At 35.6% G+C, this 19,678-nt stretch overlaps 1 protein-coding gene across 4 annotated transcripts in view; it reads left to right on the top strand.

The window, feature by feature from the left end:
• LOC119538830 (TCDD inducible poly(ADP-ribose) polymerase) overlaps positions 1–17,349 on the top strand; it is a 30,739-nt gene extending 13,390 nt beyond the window's left edge. For all 4 annotated transcript variants that reach the window (XM_037842033.1, XM_037842038.1, XM_037842024.1 and 1 more), the window contains 4 exons: positions 9,509–9,677; positions 10,965–11,125; positions 15,887–16,165; positions 16,836–17,349. In XM_037842033.1, coding sequence (XP_037697961.1) covers positions 9,509–9,677; positions 10,965–11,125; positions 15,887–16,165; positions 16,836–17,283 — 1,057 coding nt within the window. In that variant the 3' untranslated portion in view covers positions 17,284–17,349. The remainder of the gene's footprint in view (positions 1–9,508; positions 9,678–10,964; positions 11,126–15,886; positions 16,166–16,835) is intronic.
• Positions 17,350–19,678: the final 2,329 nt, after the last annotated feature.

Raw genomic sequence — 19,678 nt, 5'->3', positions numbered from 1 at the left:
ATGTGTTAACTTAGGATCTCATATCCTCCTAATTTTTAATTACTTATCTTAATTACTTATTACCAGTTGGCACTTTTTTGTGAGTTGCAGTTGCCTTTCTGTGGAAGGAAAACTAAGTACATGTGTATATCACTTTTGCAAAGAAAAAGCAAATTTATTTTAAAAGATGATTCTTGAGTATTCTAGCAACTTTATGTAAGGCTGGTTCAAATTGGACACTGGTAGATTTTGAAAGAAACTCATTTTATAAAGGAGGTAGTTGCTTTTTAATAATATATCTGAGAGTTTTCAAGTAACTTGTGTGAGCGATTTTGTACCTTTGGAAGACACCAAAGTGCTAAGGGTTGAACCATTTTCTATTTCATTCTGGGTTGGCAGTGTTAGGTAATAGCCTAAGATCGTGGGTTGAACTGTACTTTGCAACACCATAAATACATGCTGTTCAAAGGAATGAAATACTTCTAAAGTTCACTATCCCAGGAGCAAACAAGTCACATTTTAGATATGAAGAAACTTCTTTAACAAAATATCACTTATTTTTATATTTTTAGGTTATTTATGGAAGTGCTTTCTAATGACCAGGAATTATACTGCACACAGACTCACCCCTATTTAAAATTTCTCCCTGCAAGTCTTAAATCTAATCCAGCCTAAATCCTGACACATTAACTGAAAGCCTCAAATTTTTAATATAGATAATTCCTTGTTAGTAAGGTAGTTTGAAATTACAAGTGGTAAGTTCTGAAATACATTTTTATATCTTTAAAAATTAAAGTTTTTTTTGTAAAATCCACTTATTCAACTTGATAGTTTGTAAAGATTTTAATTTGAAATTAAATATATTTGCATGCAAAGGACAGTATCACATACATGAGCTAAATATAACTAGTTCTGTGATCAGGAACTCATATTTTAGAAGTTGTTGAAATTAAGAAACTTGTAATTGTATGTGAAACTTCCAATTTTCCTTGCTCATCTAGCCCGTTAATGTTGCTAAGACAAGCACAGAAGGTAGTTAATTAAGCATTTCTATTTGCCGTTTCCATACAACTAAATGTCTTTCTCTCCTTGTTCTCTCTCTATGCTATTTACGTACTGGTAACACACACTTGACCAGTAAAGAACATTTGCATGGTCATCACAATGAAAGAAATAAGCTCTTATGAGAGTGAGAATGCTAGAGTGACTATTCCCTTTCATATTTTACAGAAACCAGTGATTTGAGAGTGTGTGTGCCACAAAATGTTGTGTAATGAGTGTTTTAGAATCCCCCGTGACTAAGTTCTCTGAGAAGGAGTTCAATAAATTTGTATTCTTTATGCAAATGAAAGCCTGTGTTTTGGCTCTGTTGCTTCTGAGCATAAGGAAGCGTTTGTGAATAGTCTTATGTTGAAATGTAGCAATTCTCATAATGATTGGAAAATTTTTAGGCTACATTTATAGGAATTTATCTTTATTACAATAACTTTATTTTCCTTTTTGGATTAATTAGGGGATTCTTAAACTGTTCCTTCTCATTTGACTTATATCCAAAGAGTTTGGTGACCTTCTTTGCTTAAATATTTTACCAGTTCCAAATAGTCAGTGAATAATGGCAAGGGTGAAGATGGGGGCGCAAGGATGATCTTGGCTTGCAGTAGTGTGTGTCCTTTCAGAATCTTGCCTGCACCCTGTGAGCTTCACAGCTCTTGCAGCTGATCTGAGTGTAGAGAGGGCAAATGACACAAAATAATCTAAATAATTTCCTGCTGCGGTTGGTCTTTGGTTTCTGCCTGTCACCTGGCTTCGTTCTTTCATTTCCAGGCATTGAAAGAATAAAAATAAGCACAGGAGAAATACTAAGTTTGCCTTCCAGGGTTTAATTACTCATCCTAATAGAAGAAGACATCCTTGAATTGGGGATAGGGGATGTAAAACAGAAGGAACTTTGCTTCCTTGCTTTCTGACATTTGGCTTGTCCAAGTGCTGCCAGATATCAGAAGCATTGTGTAAATTGTTCTACTACAGTTAATTTGTTACTAAAAAATTATTTAGATTGCCTTAACTAATAGACAAAATTGAATCTCTCAGAGAAACCATGTTTTGTAGAATCCCTCTACCCTTAAAAAGGTGCGGACTTAAGACTATGTGGAAAGGTTTCGTGGTCACAATTTGCAAAACCTAGACAATAAAGAAATTACTGTCTCAGTGTCTTTTCTGTAAGAAGTCTTTTATATTTGTTTTTAAAATTTTGCTTAAAGAACTATCAGGGAGTGATGAATTCTATACAGTTTGTATACATTCAAATCTCCAGTCTGCAACTCATTTCTGGATTCCCAGTACCAAATACATAATAAGCCATCAGTGAATATATTTGTAATTCATTCATTATTTAGTTAGTTTTCCTGGACTAATTGGGGGAAAAGTCAAGGCTAAATTAGGGAAAATTCTGAATAAAAACTCTTTTTTAAAGAAGTAAGTATGTAATTTTAAAAGTCAATCCAGAAATAAATTAAGCTAATAGATTATATCTAATAGAGAATATGTTTTATGATAATTGTTTATAACTAGCATTTCATTTATGTTTAAATGAGTTCTGAATCGTTTGAGGTTGTTTGAAAACAACTTATTTTTAAAGCAATTTTAACATTTACATATAGTACTGATTTTATAATGTTTATGTGGAAAAGATTTATAAACCAACATATTCAGCCCTGTTAAATGCTGTCAAAATCTATAGCCACAGAATTGAATTAACCAGATAGACTTTTTAATTTTTCTACTTTGAGGCAAGATAGACACTTCTCCATTAAAATTTTTTTTCACATAACAAAGGGGATATTTACTCATTTTCATGAATATCAGTGACTGCATAGTTTAAGCAAGTATAAGGTATGATACAGAAATGTTTAAAACCTAGTCTGTGCTTTCTCTCCCAACTGTTCTTACATAAATTAAGTTTCATTTCCTCTTCAGGCCATGGTTGAAAATTATGTATCACTTATAGTTATCGTCTACAAGTCTCAGGACACATGACTAAACTCAGATAAAATTTAAGGCTGTATGACATATCTGGTATCTTCACAGTGCAAAATTTAATCCCATGCCTTTAAAATAGATAGCTATGGGATCTTCCAATTTCATAAGTATAGTTTTTATTTATGTAAGATTTTAGGCTTATTCACGTCTTATGAAAGTTCTTTTGTATTCTTTGCTTTGATCTGGTGGTTTTGTAGTTGAAAAATACAAAAAAGAGCCCAACTTAACAGTATTTTAGCAGGTTCTATTCCTCAGGTGAATATTGTAATTTGCTTTTGGTGATTGCATTGCGAACGTCAATGTATGGGAACATTTAAATGTACTCAGTTGGTCATGTCTTAGTATAAAAGCTTTTTGAAAATAAGTTGTTTGTATGTGTTTTAGTTCCCCTCATTCTTTGTAAAATACAGAATTTTAAAAGCTTAAAAATAGGGTGCCATTCCATTTAGGAAACCTACCTGCCTTCCTTTTACCTCTTATCTCTTATCCTCTCTTTTTGATTAGCTCTACTGTGTTCATTTCTAGAATGATGACAAATTAGATTTCCCAACAATTTGTAAATCAGACTTGGGGTTTAGAACACAGATAAATGTGATTCTGGCACTCACTGACTTACTGCCTTCTCATTTACACATTTCCAGGCTGTACCCAGAAAGACAAAAGGAGCAATACACGGAGTCAGAATTTTGCCTTATGATGATTGATTTTTAAGAGTTGACTCCAGAAACTTGTATCTAAAAGTGGGGAACACTGTTGCCTACCCAAAAATCTTTGAGATATTTAGAATTGTAAGATAAATCCACTATCAGAATTTTATGCTTATTGTTGTACAGAGTAACCTACGCCCCAGCCATCCTGTCTTGAGGTGGGCAAATGTAATTCAGAGTCAACATTGGTTCTTAGCCTGCCCATAATGACACAAGGCCATCTGCATAATAATCTAAATTCTCAATTTTGACTTGAGGGTATGTCTGTGTCTACAGCTACTTTCAGATACAAAGAGAAAAATTAAGTGGTTATCAAGATCCAGTGTCATAATGTGCGAGTTGAGCATAGAATTTTAACCTCTGTTAATACTGAAAGACCTTGCTTTAGATGTGAGCTTTTATAAATAATTTTATTGCCTCCCCCCCAATAGATTTGTGCTGTTTATTTGAGGCAGTTTTAGCAAAAATTTTAATTTATAACAGAAGAAGTGTCAGTTACTATGTTCTGAAGTGGAAAGTTAGAGTACTTAATCCTCTGAAGTTTAATAACTCCATGCTTTCACAAAATATGCTGGTATTGTGTGTGCCATGGCTTTGATTCTCATCACCTTGTAACATATTTGAAGGGATATGTAAGCTGCCTGATATTCCAGCATTGCTAAATGAGTTCCTGGAAACATCAAAGCCAGGTATCAAAAGCCAGTTATATTTTGTGTGCCTGTGAAATTTCTTAAGCAGCAGCAAACATATCTCATCTGTCATGCCTGTTTTAAGCCTGCAGCAGAAGAACCTGAATACTCTCTATACTGTGTTTAATCTTTATCCTTCTGTCATTATCCTCAGTTTTTGGGAAACATTTTTACTTTATATCATAACAAAATAAGATGACCTATTGTGTCCGGTTAGTACGCTGATTAGAACTGGGTGTTATTCAGTTTGAGGTCACAGGTTTATCCCTGTAGAATTCGGTTTAACTTTTCCAGGCTGGAATCCAAAGTTCAGAAGGCTAACCCATCTGGTTACACTGTATAGAATAGGGTACAGAAAGTTTATATGTAATTGACCTTTGCTATTATATGAGTTTTGTATTTTGTTTACATTATCTTCCCACTTAAATATGTTCTGCCTCCCATCATTCATATCTCGTTTAATGGTGCAATTATCTATCCATTCTCCTAGATCAGAAAACCTACAACATATCCTGGACTCTTCACTACCTTCTGCCCTACATGTAATCGTTCCCTATCTGGTTAGATTCTATCTCTACTGCTGCCTCCTTAGTTCGCTCATCATTTGTCTCATGTGTAGTCCTAATAGCTGTAAATGGCTAAGCATAGAATGCTTAAATTCTAATCTATTTAGCAAATGAGTGCCTCTCTCCATCCCTCCCCCACCTTTCCACACCTTGTTCTGTCGAAAATAAACAAAATCTTCCATACTGCTACTGCTGGAGTGACCTTTTAAAAAAGTAAGTCTGGACCATGTTGAAATGCCATCAGTGATTCCTCCTGGCCCACAGAATCAAGTCCGAACCTCTTAACCCAGCATACAAAGCTCTTCATTATCTGGCCCCAGCCAACCTACCCAGTCCAGTCTTACCTCTTATCCCCCTCACATGTACATACACCCTGACCCCCCACATAAACTGCATGTGCTTCTCACAGGCTCTGAGGCCTCTTGTGCCTTGCTTGATTAGCTTATACATGTGTCAGTCACTCTGCATGTGATGTCCTGCTTGCCTGTCTGGTGGCTGACCAGACTTAGCTCCCATTTTACCCACTTTGGGGCCCCTCCCTTGACCCCTTTCCTGATGCCTTTTACAGCAGAGTTAGGCCCTCTGCCTCTGGGTTTTTCTGAGCTCCTAAATGTATAAATCCAACCACCGTTTATCTGCGAAAGAGAGTGTGTTCTTATTGATTTCCTTTTCATTCAGCAATTCTTTCTTTAGTAGTTTTGGTTTTCATTCTAGCTCTGTTTCTCATTTATATTGTAGGCCCTTTTTGCTTTCTTCTGTTTAGTTCTGAAATACACATAGAAGAAATGTTGGGGTGGGTGGGCATTGGTGCTCTCTGCATTGATAATATGCGTCAGAAAATTTTGTTGACTTAATTAGTACATCAAGATATTGGCTGAGTAGGAATAGAACAGTGATAAAGCATCTCAATATGAGAATAGGTGTCCCTTTTAGAATTTTAAATTATTTTGCTATCTAGATTCTTAGAGTGTTATGTGTAGTGATTTGTCTGTGTTAGTGAAGCATGCAGAAACAATTTTTCAGTGATTCATTTAGCAACCTGTTCATAAAAATTTTTTTCTGACTCATGATAGGGTTATATCATCAGATAAATCGATAATGATTGATTTAGCAACATGATATATTTTGCTAAATCTAAATCCTACTGCACGATGACTGTTTTCCATACTCACTCCTTTCTGGCCATTCCTCAGTAGGGATGCCCTTAGGCCAGACGGTTCTCATCTCATCAGTATTGTACCATGCTTTTATAAAGACACCCCCCCATCTCTAACACTGTCTCTTGCTCAATTTTCACACATACTGTAACTATGCTGTATTTACTACTTTGACCCTTTATCCCCATCTGCTCAATTCTCTAAATTCTCACCCTAAACTTAAGTATCTCACCTCCTCAATTCATGGCCTGGCCTGTCTCATGTTGCCTGGTTCACATTTCCTCATCTCTATTTAAAAGGTCTCCTCTAACAACTCTATCCCTCTCTGTCCCCATCTTTCTTCCAAGAAGCAATGCTTGAAGAGCTCTTATTTCTTGTCCTTCCACACAACCCTTTACTCACTGTGATATTTTCTGTTAAACTGATCCTAAAATTCTTTCTCTTACAGAAGGCCATTTTGGATCAGTATAGTAAAACTTACTATTTTTATTTTCCTACCCTTTATCCTTTCTTGGACACCAGTAGCCACCTCTTCTCCTATAATGCCAAATGTCTATTCTTTGTCCTCTCATTCCCAAAGTATACTTTCCGCTGATGAGTTTTTAGATAGACAGAAATACTGCTTCTTTTGTTTTTTGTTTTATTTCCCTCCTAGAAGCCCCTGCAAGCCAGGGACTACATCTGTTTAATTCTTTGTGTACTGCCTGATACAGCCCACCATCACCATTACTACACATAGATGACTCATAACTGCTCTCTGATAGTAGGAAACAATGGTTTGATAAAGAAGAATGGTGAATGTTGAACATTTGGCATCTGTATTGCATGCATTTTACTGATGCAGATTCAGGAGGAAAACTCTTGGCTTTGGATTCTTAAAGCAGTCTGTTTAAGGGAGAGCAGGTGGTAAAATTAATCTTATAAAAAGATAATGTTTTTCAAATTTGTTGTTTTGTCTCTGTCACATCTAGAAAAGCATATTGAAAATCAAATAGAGCTAAACAGTACTTTGATACATCAATCCAAAGAACAGTTGATTGTAGTAAATTAGGATTTGTCATAGAAATTTCATAATGCCTGAAGGACTGAAATGCATGGAAGAACATAGCAAAAGCTGCAGTTGTAGATGTCTTTCTTATGCAAATCATTATCTATGAAGCCTTAATAATACAGGCTTAAAAACAAATTGCTTGAGTGATGTCCAGAATAAAATCTGACACTTTAATAACACAAAGATTGGCTGTTTATATTATAATGCATGTTAATGTAATGATTACTGTTCTAAGAACTCCTTAAAGGAAATGATGGATCGTAATTGGGAACAGTTGCTGGGAGATAAGTTTAAAGGAGGAAAATCTGTTTAGAAACTATAAATGGTCTTAAGCAGGGAAAAGGGGTTAATTTTTTCCAATGATTTTTCTAATGGTTCCCCAGTGTTTTCCCAACATCCTAAAGTGGAATGAAAACGAAGGGCAATTTCATATGAAGTTTCATTTAAACATCGGCATTCCAGTGTTCAGTTGTTATCTTTTTGTTTTGTTTTTTTCTTTTAGGATTTCCTAGAAACATTTTTTTACCTTTTGAATTAAATATTCCTATTTACCATAAGTCATTTTAAGCATACAGTGATCAGATGTGGTTTTGAACTAAATCAATGTCTTATTCCCATTTAATACTTAATTGAAGTTATATATATATATATTTTTTTAAGACTACATCCTACTGGGTAGTACTCTTTCAAAGCAAGAAAGATGGGTTTTAGGGAAGATCTTTAGGAATTTTTAAAGTTACATAATACTTTTTAAAAGTTATGAGCTTCTTGGCACCATCGAGGATATGACTAAAATTTTTTTCAAGGAGTAGAACCTGATTCACAAATTACCAACATCGAGATGGAAAGTGGGAAATAGATTTTATTTTCCTGACTTTGCTAGGGGTGTTTGTTGAGAGATGTTAATAAGTACCATGGGGGAAAAGGAAAGCATTGTCATAGAGGTTTGGAGGGACACTTTATAACCCTTGTCATGGTACTTTGATGTTTATGTTAGCATATTAAAGGGACTGAGGCAGAGTTAGTAAATTATTTAACTTTGGGTAACCAAGTATTTTTCAAACATTTAACCACAGAATCCTTTTTTCACAGAATACCTATCAATAATCCTTGAAACAAGTGCTCCATGAGCAGAGGATAGAAAATGTTATACTAATCACAAAACCCATTGTTCAAAATAATATTCTTTTCAGAATCCTAATTTACAGCAAGGAAATAAATTAATTTTGGGGAAAAGCTGTTCAAACACCTGAATTTCACATGTACCAATCTTTCTGAATGTCTCCTGGACCTGGAGTATTCCATGTGTTAAGACATCCATTTAGAAATATACAGTGACAGACAGTGTTACCTCTTCGGTATTGAAGGAGTATATTCAGTAACTTAGTCACTCAGCTAATATCTAGGATGTTATTTTCTGATATGTTTCATTTTTTATATCTTCTTAGGGAAATCCATTTCAAGCATACACACACAAAAAAGAGAACAATGAACATTTTGCCAATCTTATATTATGCGCTTGTTTAAATAATGCTTCAGATGTTTCGAACATTAGATGATGTGTTTCTTTAATGGACCATAATTTAAATGAATTTCTTAAATTATTTCTGATTCATATAGTGGGATTTTCCCCTCCAAAAATATTGAAATATTTGTAAGTTGCTGATTGAGCAGCAGCAGAAGAGATAACAAAACAACAAAAATATTCTCATATCTAAACCTCATAATAATCCAAACTATTTTTCCCCCTTGTGTTTTGCCAACTTTTTTTCTCACCCGCAGGATAAAAGATAATATTGATGTTCGGTGGGTTAGGAGTACCAGGCCTTATCTGGGGTCATTTTATTTTTTCCTTTTCTTTTTCCCTTTCTTTCATTGCTTAATATTGTATATTCCTGTATTGGCATAGGTAAACTGAAGCATCTGAAAAAGAAGGTTTCAAAAGTTTCTTTTGTTACTCTGTGTTTTCTAAAAGTCTGCTGCATTCTAAGGCTGATTCCCTGATTGTGTGAGACCTGGGTTTGGCTCATCCTGCTGTGGAGGGGAGGATGGGATTACATTGATTGTTTGGGCCAGAGATGCCCTGGGGTAAAGTCAATCCTTACCACAACACCATATCCTGGAAATTTGGGGTCTTGTGAAGAAAAGGCATATAAAGAATGGATACTGAGGAAACAACCAATAGTATCCTTTTACTTGTAGTAAGGAAAGTTTTGGAAGTTCCACAATAGATTATCAGAAATATTTTTACTATCTGATGAGATTTTTAGTTATTTCTATTCTGCAAAAGTATTAACAGTGTTTTCTTGGCTCTTTTTAGAGGACAAGAATTTTGGGCAGATTTGAATGCCATGAATGTATATGAAGCAACTGAATTTGACCAGTTACGAAGACTATCCACGCCACCCTCTAGCAATGTCAACTCCATTTACCACACAGTCTGGAAATATTTCTGTAGGGACCACTTTGGATGGAGAGAATATCCTGAGGTATTTAAGGGTTCTTTTTCATATATTAATTTTTTTCTTTCATTACTCTTTTGTTCTTCCCTTCTAACAATGACTAGGCAGAACTACAAATTATAATCAAAGAGTTGATGGATGTAAAATTGAGTCTTTTTGCTAAAGTAAAATTTCTCTCTTGATTTTTCTGAAAACATATGTCTGTCCACTAATCTCCTGGTATCCTAAATAGAGTATCACTAACTTCAGAGAGAGAAAGTGCTTTAGAGTTCAAGTATTTACAATGGTAAATCCTCAGACCCAGTGCTATCTTTGGAGTAATTTTAATAAGGTGAGCACTGGTTTAACTTTTGGCTATGTCTGGCTCCTGGGGTCATGGAGAGTGAATCATATGTTACACTTAGTATTTCAGAAGTCTAGTGGGAAATGGTCCCCTGGAAGAAGTACTTGAAAATGTTTATTGACTTTCAGTCAGGCAAATCAGTCATATAAAACTGTCCTACATGCACATGCATCCTTAGTCTGAGATAGTAATAATAGCTCATCAATCACAACGAGTTTTAAAATAATGATTGTTTACTTTGCCTCTGAATGAGAATCTTATATCAAGTTTAAACACCCTGATATGGTCTTTGGAGATTAATTATACATCTCAAAGATTCTGACTTCTGCATATGATTAAATTCATTTCCAGCGTTACAAAGAGAACTGACTCAGCTGCTTTAGATTTTTTAAGGCACTAGCAGAGAAGAACTAGCATGTTAGTTGCTATAAAACACTATATTGAACTTCTGACTCTTTTAAGTAATCAGTAGTCTCTGCCTTCCAAAGAAAATAAGAGGCTACTTAAAATGTGTTTCAGAATACTTGGACTGTCCCTGTATTTTCCCTCTGAGAGGTTTCTTGGGTTTGGAACTTAATTGGTTTATTTGAACTTTTTACACTACCATTTTGAAATCCTCTTCTGGAAATTCCAGAAGTTTGTATTTCTTAAAAGTAAAAACAAATCTCTATAACATTGTTAAGGCCTCAGTATAGAACAGAGTAGTCCCCTGGGTCTCATGTATTTCATAAGGTACAAGAAATCCACACTCTTCTGCATTTTTTCCTACACACCCACCAAGATCAATCCTGTAGACTTAAGGGGGAATTAGTTTGAGACTCTATTTTATTGAAACTGTGCTGTTGATAGCAGCAAGCTTAAATATTTTTGCCTTTAGTTATATTAACATTTCATAGTGATTACTTACTAATTTGCTTTTTTTTTTTTTAAACTTGCTTTTTCCCCTTTATCTTCTGTTTTCTACTCCATAGTCTGTTATTCGATTAATTGAAGAAGCCAATTCTCGGGGTCTGAAAGAAGTCCGATTTATGATGTGGAACAACCACTACATCCTTCACAACTCATTCTTCAGGAGAGAAATAAAAAGGAGACCTCTCTTCCGTTCCTGTTTTGTACTGCTTCCATATTTACAGTAAGTGTCCAAAGAAAGGCTCTCATTTTATGTAAATGTACTACTGCATGCCAAAGAGAAAAATATTTTAAATTAAAAGATTATTTGGTTATTAGCTCTGGAATGTAAAATTCTGAATTTTATTCTTTGGCTTTAATTCTTCAACAAGTAAGAAAGAGAAGAATGATTATCCTATTGGATTTTTTGAACAGAAAAGTAAAGTTAACATTTTTCCGCAACTAAAATAATTAAATATGGAATTAAAGTACAGAGTTATTATTTACCTCCTTCCTAGAAGATTGAGTTTTCTGCTGAGACCCTTCCATGTAATGGGACTTTCCAGCCTAGGTAAACTGCCATGGCAAGAAGGGAAGAGTCATACAAGATGTTTCTCCATTCTTTCTTGAGTCATTTTGAATGGGAAGAATTCACCTTTTCAAATACTTTGCATTCTCATTTGCTGAGTAAGGCACTTCTTCCTGTGATCCTCATAAAAATACCTGTCATACTTTCTAAAGAATATGGTTTCTTCATACAAAACTGAGACTGAATGGTAGGAGAGCTCTTCTGTTTTCTCAAGTGCCGTTTCTTCCTTCTGTCTCCAGATAGACCACTGGCACATTTCTGTTGATGCCAGAAAAATGGGGACACATTACCATTAGTGTGGCCATCTTTGAAAGTTAGTGTCACTAAGGAAATCATCATATACTCCAACCAGATACAGCATTTTCAGAACCTTTTTTTAAAAAAAAAATGAATCTAGGTTTACTTGGTTTTGTAAATTCAGGAGGTATTGAGTAATATTGGTTAGTCTCTACTAATCTTTGGAGGTGAAGATGCTGTCTTTATATTCTTCCTAGTAGTTCTTTAAATTTCACACCCAGACCATGTTTCTTCCCAGATCATTTTGATAGAATCTTAATGATTTCTAATTCTGGGATTGCAAGGAGAACATTAAAAACATACAAACGAAAGTCCTTGAATGCTTTGTATCCAAAATAGTTTATAGTAAAGCATTCTTAGAGATATATATTGGCTTGGGGGGGGTAGATGTGTGCTTTCCTCAAAGGCCAACTGTGAAAATTTTTACCTTGGTTTTTTTTTTTTTTTTTTTTATTAGAACTAATAAAAATGCCACTTATGTGATTTCACTGGCACAGCTGGAAATACTGTTAGTGTCCAGTAGTTAGGAACATTTAGGAACATATTGTCCTCCTAGTGAGATGGTAGAACTCATTAATGAGACAGGCAGCTTGGCATGCTGAGCCAATCAAACGAAATGTAGCTTCTGTGTGAGGGTAAGAATGCTCATTCATTTGCTGCATTGTTGGGGGAGTTTTAGTGAATGGTGAAAATTGGTTTGTCAGAGCCTAAGACAAGTAATTATGGAATACCTTCCTCCCTCTTTTTTAAACTTAGGCTTGTTTTGTAAAAGTATGAACTATAAAAAGAATAAGTAGTAGAATTAATGACATAAATACGGCCTTATTATTTGTAATATATGCTTACATGAGAACAAAAAAAGTCACTCTGCTCTACCTTTTTCTTTTTAAAATTTCCTATTTTAGTCTTACAGTCTAAAACAGTGATAATCAGGTATTACGTAAGAGCTCAGCAAAAGAGATTATACAGACGCTTCAACTAGAAAAGACAGAGAAGCAGCAAATTCACCAGTATGATAAATACAGCATTTCAGATCCTATCTGCCCTAGAGTTTGGGGCTAAGGGGCATTGAGCACTTAGGGACTGACCTGGTGGGGAGAAAGAGGAGAAGACTTGGTTCCAGATAGCAGATTTCAGAAGTGGATTCCAGAGTGGATGATGGCCTTACTAGGAAGAAAGTTTTTTGGGTTTTTGTTTCATTTTTAAGTGTTATTAAATGCAGAGGGTCAAAGAAAAATACAGGAGTTAGGGAGGCCCACAGTTGTCAGAGAATAAGAGATGCCTAAGAATTGGGAATGCCAGAGAGGTTGGGGGAAAGGAGGTGGGTTGAGAGGCTCACTTAATTCATGACTATGTCTACAAATTTGGCACTTTTTAAAAGGAGATTTTTCCCTGCTGCTTTTCAATGGGACTGATAAAAAGGAGCTTTTCTTTAGTATTCTTGGAATACTTGAGCTGAAGCTGCATAAGCAAACATCTCTGATTTAGGAAGTTGGGTTCATTTCTTTCAGCTGCAAGGACATCATCCCATGTGATTGCTTCATGATACTGAGAAGCTCTGATATAGTTTCTTTGCCCAAAGAGGATAAAATGAATTAACTTTTACTTCATCACTGAAGTTAGGTTAAGAAACATCTTTCAAAATCACAAGGAGAGGGAAGGAGAGTGATAAAAAGTGACCTTGGATTCTGAAAATCTGTTCTTCAGAGGTCCTTGAATACAAATGTAGTACCCTTAACTTTTTATTGTCTAAAGAAGGCTGGGAAAGCACTTTGAAGCACACAGTATGTCTTTGGAATACTCATGAGCTGAGTACAAACTCAGCATTCTCAGAAAATAAAGACACATTTTTAAATGTTCTTGGAATATATATATTTTTAACATAAGACAACTAAGGTATAGAAGTCCTCCAGACAAATGACTGTGCATTTTTATCTTGTAGCCTAATTTAGATTTAAGTAAGGATCTGTGGGTAGGGGTGGATATTAACATATATATAAACTAATTTAATATCTTAGGATGGATAGGATTTATTTACATAGTCTCATCTTCAAGCATGTGTGAGTAAATAATAGACTGCCCCACCCCTTCACCCCACCCTCCAAAAATAGAAAGAAAATATACATTTGAAGCTTTCATTTTATGGAACTGGCTTTTAGCCAGAAAAGTATCAGGAAGAAAAGGAGCATCTCTTTTGTTGTCAGTTACAGGTTTACAGTATAGGCTGAGACAGCCCAAAACCTGTTTTGGGCAAAGGGTTTTAGGGAGAATCTTACAAACTCCCTCGCAACCCAGAAATACCTGTTGTTAACCTTGGCCCCTAATAATATTGGAAAACTTGGTAAACTGGGACTTTCCCTCTTGTCAGGGTGAAGACAAAGGGAAGGACTAAAATAAAGGGCCTATATTCTATGCTTTCCCGCCATTCCTTTTAAGAAGTTACAAACTTTGAGAATCTGATGAAAGCATTATGAAACATGTATTTATGAACCAGGCCTCTGGAGGAATCTGTCAGGGCTCTGAGAAAATGCTCTAAAGGACAAGGACTTTGTCCCTTCTTTTGTGAAGGTTGGAGAAACCAGCACCCCTTTAAATCTGCCCCTGGTCCTGGATCCACCCACGATTCTATCTCACAAAGGAACTTAGAAGCACAATAAATATAAGTACAACCACTTGATGGGGTAGGGTTTAGAGAAGGCAGTTAATTGTATATCCATAGTGTTTAATTTCTTTTCAAGCCATCTCTAAAAGTCAAAAGATTTGGTAATAGTAGTAGAGAGAGTCCAGCAAACCTGGGTTGGAATCCTGATAACCATCCAGTACTTTGAAACCTTATAAAAGTATGTTTAAATTGTGAAATGTATAGCAAAGAGTATGAGCTTAGAAATTATCTAAATAGGCTTAGATTCAGATCCTTTCCCTGCTGTTTGTTAGCTTTGCTAGTACAAATTATTAAACCTTTTTGAACCTTGGTTTTGTTATTTGAAAAACTGGGGGATAACCCAGCCATCTTTCAGGGTTGTTGTGGCAATTACTGATAGTGTGTAAAGTATGTGTTTAGCATAAGGTGGCTATGATTACTAGGAGGGTGATGGTATGATATGCTCTTTGGAGATTAGATGCATGTTCACACACAGTTGTAACCTCTGTGTCACAAAACCCTTGGAAACTCTAGTTTCCTAATCCAGTGTGGCAGACATCATTGCTTCCTTGTGACTACCGTGTGCTGATGAGTGTTACGGTACCCTGGCCCTGAACCTGGGTGTCAGGATCAGGATTTCCTTTCCTCTGTTTTGAAAATGACCAAGAAGTATGATTACAATTGAAGCATTTCATTGGGCAAAAATAGCTGCTGCTCATTTAACTACATCATTCAAAGTAACAAACCTGAATTTAAAGGTTCAAGGATATGCATTCTGCTATCTAGAATTTACAGTAAATAGCTCCATCTTAAGCACATCCAAATCTATAAGGTTTGAATAGTATTGATGATTTTGATATTTTATGTGATCTTGGAAAGTAAAGCAGATGCTAAATATTTGTCAGCTTTCTTTTGGTGCTCCATGAAGTGACATGTTTGTTTGCTTCTATTTTTTATTTTTAACATTTTAGGTCCTCTGCTGTAAGTCCCCTCTTCAACCCATCCCCACTCTACTTTGTCTCTGCCCTTCTTCCTCTCCCTCCCCACACGTAGCCTTTAGTGATGATGTCTTTTCTGTTTAGTATCAGCATAGTTTGAAGAAGTCATAAATAAATTATCATTGCTCTCTTGAAACAAAGTTTCTCAAATTTATAGGCAAAAGAGGAGTCCAGAATCCAGATTAAAGATATTTATAAATTGGCTCTTGCTTGCTTGCCTAACAGCAGTACATTATAGAGTTTTCTCTACAGGGAGGAGACTAGGAAGAAGCTAATAATAGAATAGGTTATCCATGTATGTAGGCAGTGTTTACTGTAAGACTTTTTTTCCTCTTAAATAGATAACATTTTTTGTTTTGTTATTTAAATACAAGCATTTAATCTGTACAGATTATGTTAGATACTGGTATAGAACACTATAATGTGAGATGTACTTATTTCTAGATGTTTGACATCAACATTCCTTCCTTTCCCTTCCAGGACACTTGGTGGTGTCCCCACACAAGCTCCTCCACCTCTTGAAACAACTTCCTCATCACAGATCATCTGCCCAGATGGGGTCACCTCGGCAAACTTTTACCCTGAAACTTGGGTTTATATGCATCCATCTCAGGACTTCATCCAAGTGCCTGTTTCTGCAGAGGACAAAAGTTATCGAATCATTTATAATCTCTTTCATAAAACTGTGCCTGAGTTTAAATATAGAATTTTGCAAATATTGAGAGTCCAAAATCAGTTTCTTTGGGAGAAATATAAAAGGTGAGTCAGAAGGGTGAAAAGCTTGAGAGAGCTTTTCTTTAGTGTTACAATAGCAAAAGCAGAACATGATAGTAAGCACTTATATAACACTTAATATGTTCATATTTTCCATATTTTAACTCTAATCCTCACAGCTGACCTAGGAGTGGGATTATTTGCAATCTACATTTTACAGAGAGGAAACTGAATGACAAAGAAGTTTGATAACCTGCCACAGGTCATACATAATAAGATTGGTGCTAGAATTTGAACCCAAGCATCTAGTACCAGAGGCCTTGCTCTTAATCACTTTACTGTGTTGCCTCTAAATCAACAAACAAATTAATTTAATGTGTACGTGTAGTATAAAGGGGTCTGAGAAATCTCCGAATTAAGAGAAACTTAGGTCAGTGGTGTTAGACAAGAAAGGTGGTGACCTGAGGAAGGTAAGATATGAGAATAAGATTTGAAATGGAACAGAAAGAAAGTGAACAAATGGTGGAGAAAGGCTTTTTCCCAGTGGAAAAGATAAGTTTAAACTTTTAGTATGGTCTTTGGTAGTATTTTGCTTTTGATAGCCATTTTAGGTTTTCTTCCTGTTGAAACATTGAAGAGAAGTTTTGACTATGCCGTGCCTCTTAGATTGATCTATATTTCCTTCTTCCAACTTCCCTATCTGCTTTTTGTGTAGGAAAAAGGAATATATGAACAGGAAAATGTTTGGCCGTGACAGAATCATAAACGAGAGACATTTATTTCATGGAACATCCCAGGATGTGGTAGATGGAATCTGTAAGCACAACTTTGATCCTCGAGTCTGTGGGAAGCACGCCACCATGTTTGGACAAGGCAGTTATTTTGCAAAGAAGGCAAGCTACTCTCATAACTTTTCCAAGAAGTCTTCCAAAGGAGTCCATTTCATGTTTCTGGCCAAAGTGCTAACTGGCAGATACACAGTGGGCAGTCACGGCATGAGAAGGCCACCTCCCGTCAATCCTGGCAGTGTCACCAGTGACCTGTATGACTCCTGTGTGGATAATTTCTTTGAGCCTCAGATATTTGTCATTTTTAATGATGACCAGAGTTACCCTTATTTTGTTATCCAATATGAAGAAGTCAGTAACACTGTTTCCATTTGAAAAATCCTGATACTGCTAAATTATTTGATATGGACTCAATCCAGCATTTGTAGCAGGTTTTGAATGGGTGGGACTGGGTGGGGAACAGCATTGGAAATTAATAGGGCACTTTCCAGACCCATTTTTTAAGTGATAGAAAGGAACTTTGTTTTTGTCTTTTTAAGAAGAACACAAGTTTTAAAATGACCACTTATTCCTTAATTATTTCCTGATTGTTGTTAGTGTACTCAGTGTGGAAAAGACTATATAGCTCACATACTCTTTTCATCCACACTTGTACATATAGGCAGCAGTGTTATTAGAAGCATTTTAAAAAGAGAGAGAAAAAAAGAAATGAACATCAGCCTAACTAATTAAATGTGGCTTGGGTCCAGTAGAAGTTAGGCCAAATGAAATGGAGGCTGTGAGCAAAGTGAGGTTTGTATTTATTTACAGCGATAAAACTGACTAGATCTGATACTACCATGCTTATTCCCTGTCCAGAGCTTCACTGCTGTGGTGTAGGATAAGTTTATAAAATTTTGGTAGGTGGAAAGAAATTTTTCTTTCTCTCAGCAGGACTGAAATACATCACCCAACCAGAGAACATCAATGACTTTGTTCCACAGAGTTTGCCTAAGAATCTGTTCATCTGTTCTATTTAGGGGAAGTTGGGGGAAAAAAAAAAAAAGGAACCATTTGAAAAACATTTATCACCAGCAAAATTTTTCACTACCCAGTTATATGAAATGTGATTCTTCTGCTGTTAAATGTAGCCATGGAAAAGTCGATCTCTTCCATTGACACCCACCCCAACTTGAAGGAGTTAGGCAGCCAATTAGGTTAAAGCCAAATTTGAGGATTAGAAGTATTACTTTCTTCTGGGATTCTAGGCCCAGCCCCTGACTGAAGATCTACAACCAAATTGATGAAGTTTACTACTGTGCTTTGCACAAAGCACACACAAAAGTATTTGTTGACTTGGAATTATTAAGTGTGGTAATCCCACCTTAGGCCTGCTTTTTCAGATGCAGCTGGATTCTCTGGCTGACTCTGTATCTTAACACTACTTACTTAATAGAAACACAAGCTTGGAAATTGTGCCACTGGCCCAGCTAGAGCACTGTTAGATGAATATGCTCATGCCTCAGTTCAGAGGGGTAGCAGCTAGGTATACTTCGCCTTAAGCAAAGGAAATACTTAGATTTACAAAAGTGGAAGTGGTTATTCATAAAAGAATTCACCACAGAATTCCTTCAGATACCAAGCTCTCCTAGTATGTTTGCAATTATTTCATATACACAAAACTTTTCAGGAACTTCTGTGTTGTTTAAAGCAAGATATATCTATACTGATATCTCAGTGAATCAGTTTGTTTAAGCACTTATCAGGGCTTCCACACAGTTATTTATTTTGCCCTAGTTGATCCTGTTGTTTGCTACCATTGGCATGAAACAGCCAACTATGGCTGTTACTTTGAGTCAGTTGTTCTTTTGTTTGATTTTAACTTGTAAACCAGTGATTCCCAATCTTTTTCAAGTTAAGACACCTTACTATTGCTTATTTGGTTTTATTAAACGTGTTTCTTTTTTTCTCCCTAAAAAAAAAAAAAAAAAAAAAAAAACTTTATGACATATTTATTTTTTTAATAAAAATAAGCAAAAATAAAAGTTCTGGTAATTCTTTAAAACTTCTTGTTGTGCTGGTTCCATTTAAGATAATTGAATTCAACACATAGTTGATGATTTGTAAATGCTGGTTGGTTGGTTTGTTGATTAGAATGAATGTGCGATTGAATGACTGAAGAGATCTAACGAGAAATACTGCTTAAAATTTTCTGTTTTGGGAATCAGCAGAAATTACAATTTCTATCAGTTGACTATATATTACAAAGGAAGAGTGAGTATTTAATTTGCAAGTAAGTATTTGGGGGAAAAGGACAAGTTTTTTATTAGCAAATGACCATATATAAGAGAAAAGTATGAGCAGGTTGTCCCCTTTAACAGGTGCTGAAGGAAATATAAAAAGAAATTGTAGAAGTCTTGTCAGCTCTCAAGCACCTTAGCTTTCAGCCAACTAAAAGTCATCTGATTGGTACACGTGAGCATCATTGGCTATATTTTACCCCTGGTATAAGAATTTTTAAATCCCTGGGTAGTATTTTATGTTGTTTTAACTAGGCAAGAAATGTGTAGTCAGACTAAATTTTGTAATGGTTCCACGGATTTAAAACATACTGAAAGGCATTCAGTAATTCTTTCTCCCTGCAGGCACTGCTGTAATTTATACCGTTTCAGAGAGCAACTTACTTTTAATTTAAACTGTGGTTAAGATTTCCAGGGAAAGAGTCTGCAAACTCCCTGAGATATTCCAGTGCCGTACAATCCTATATAGACAAGAAGGGTTTTTTTCTTAT

Source organism: Choloepus didactylus, chromosome 1 (assembly GCF_015220235.1).
Source record: "Choloepus didactylus isolate mChoDid1 chromosome 1, mChoDid1.pri, whole genome shotgun sequence".
NCBI classification, from domain to species: domain Eukaryota; kingdom Metazoa; phylum Chordata; class Mammalia; order Pilosa; family Megalonychidae; genus Choloepus; species Choloepus didactylus.
This window is presented reverse-complemented; position numbering and strand designations above follow the sequence as displayed.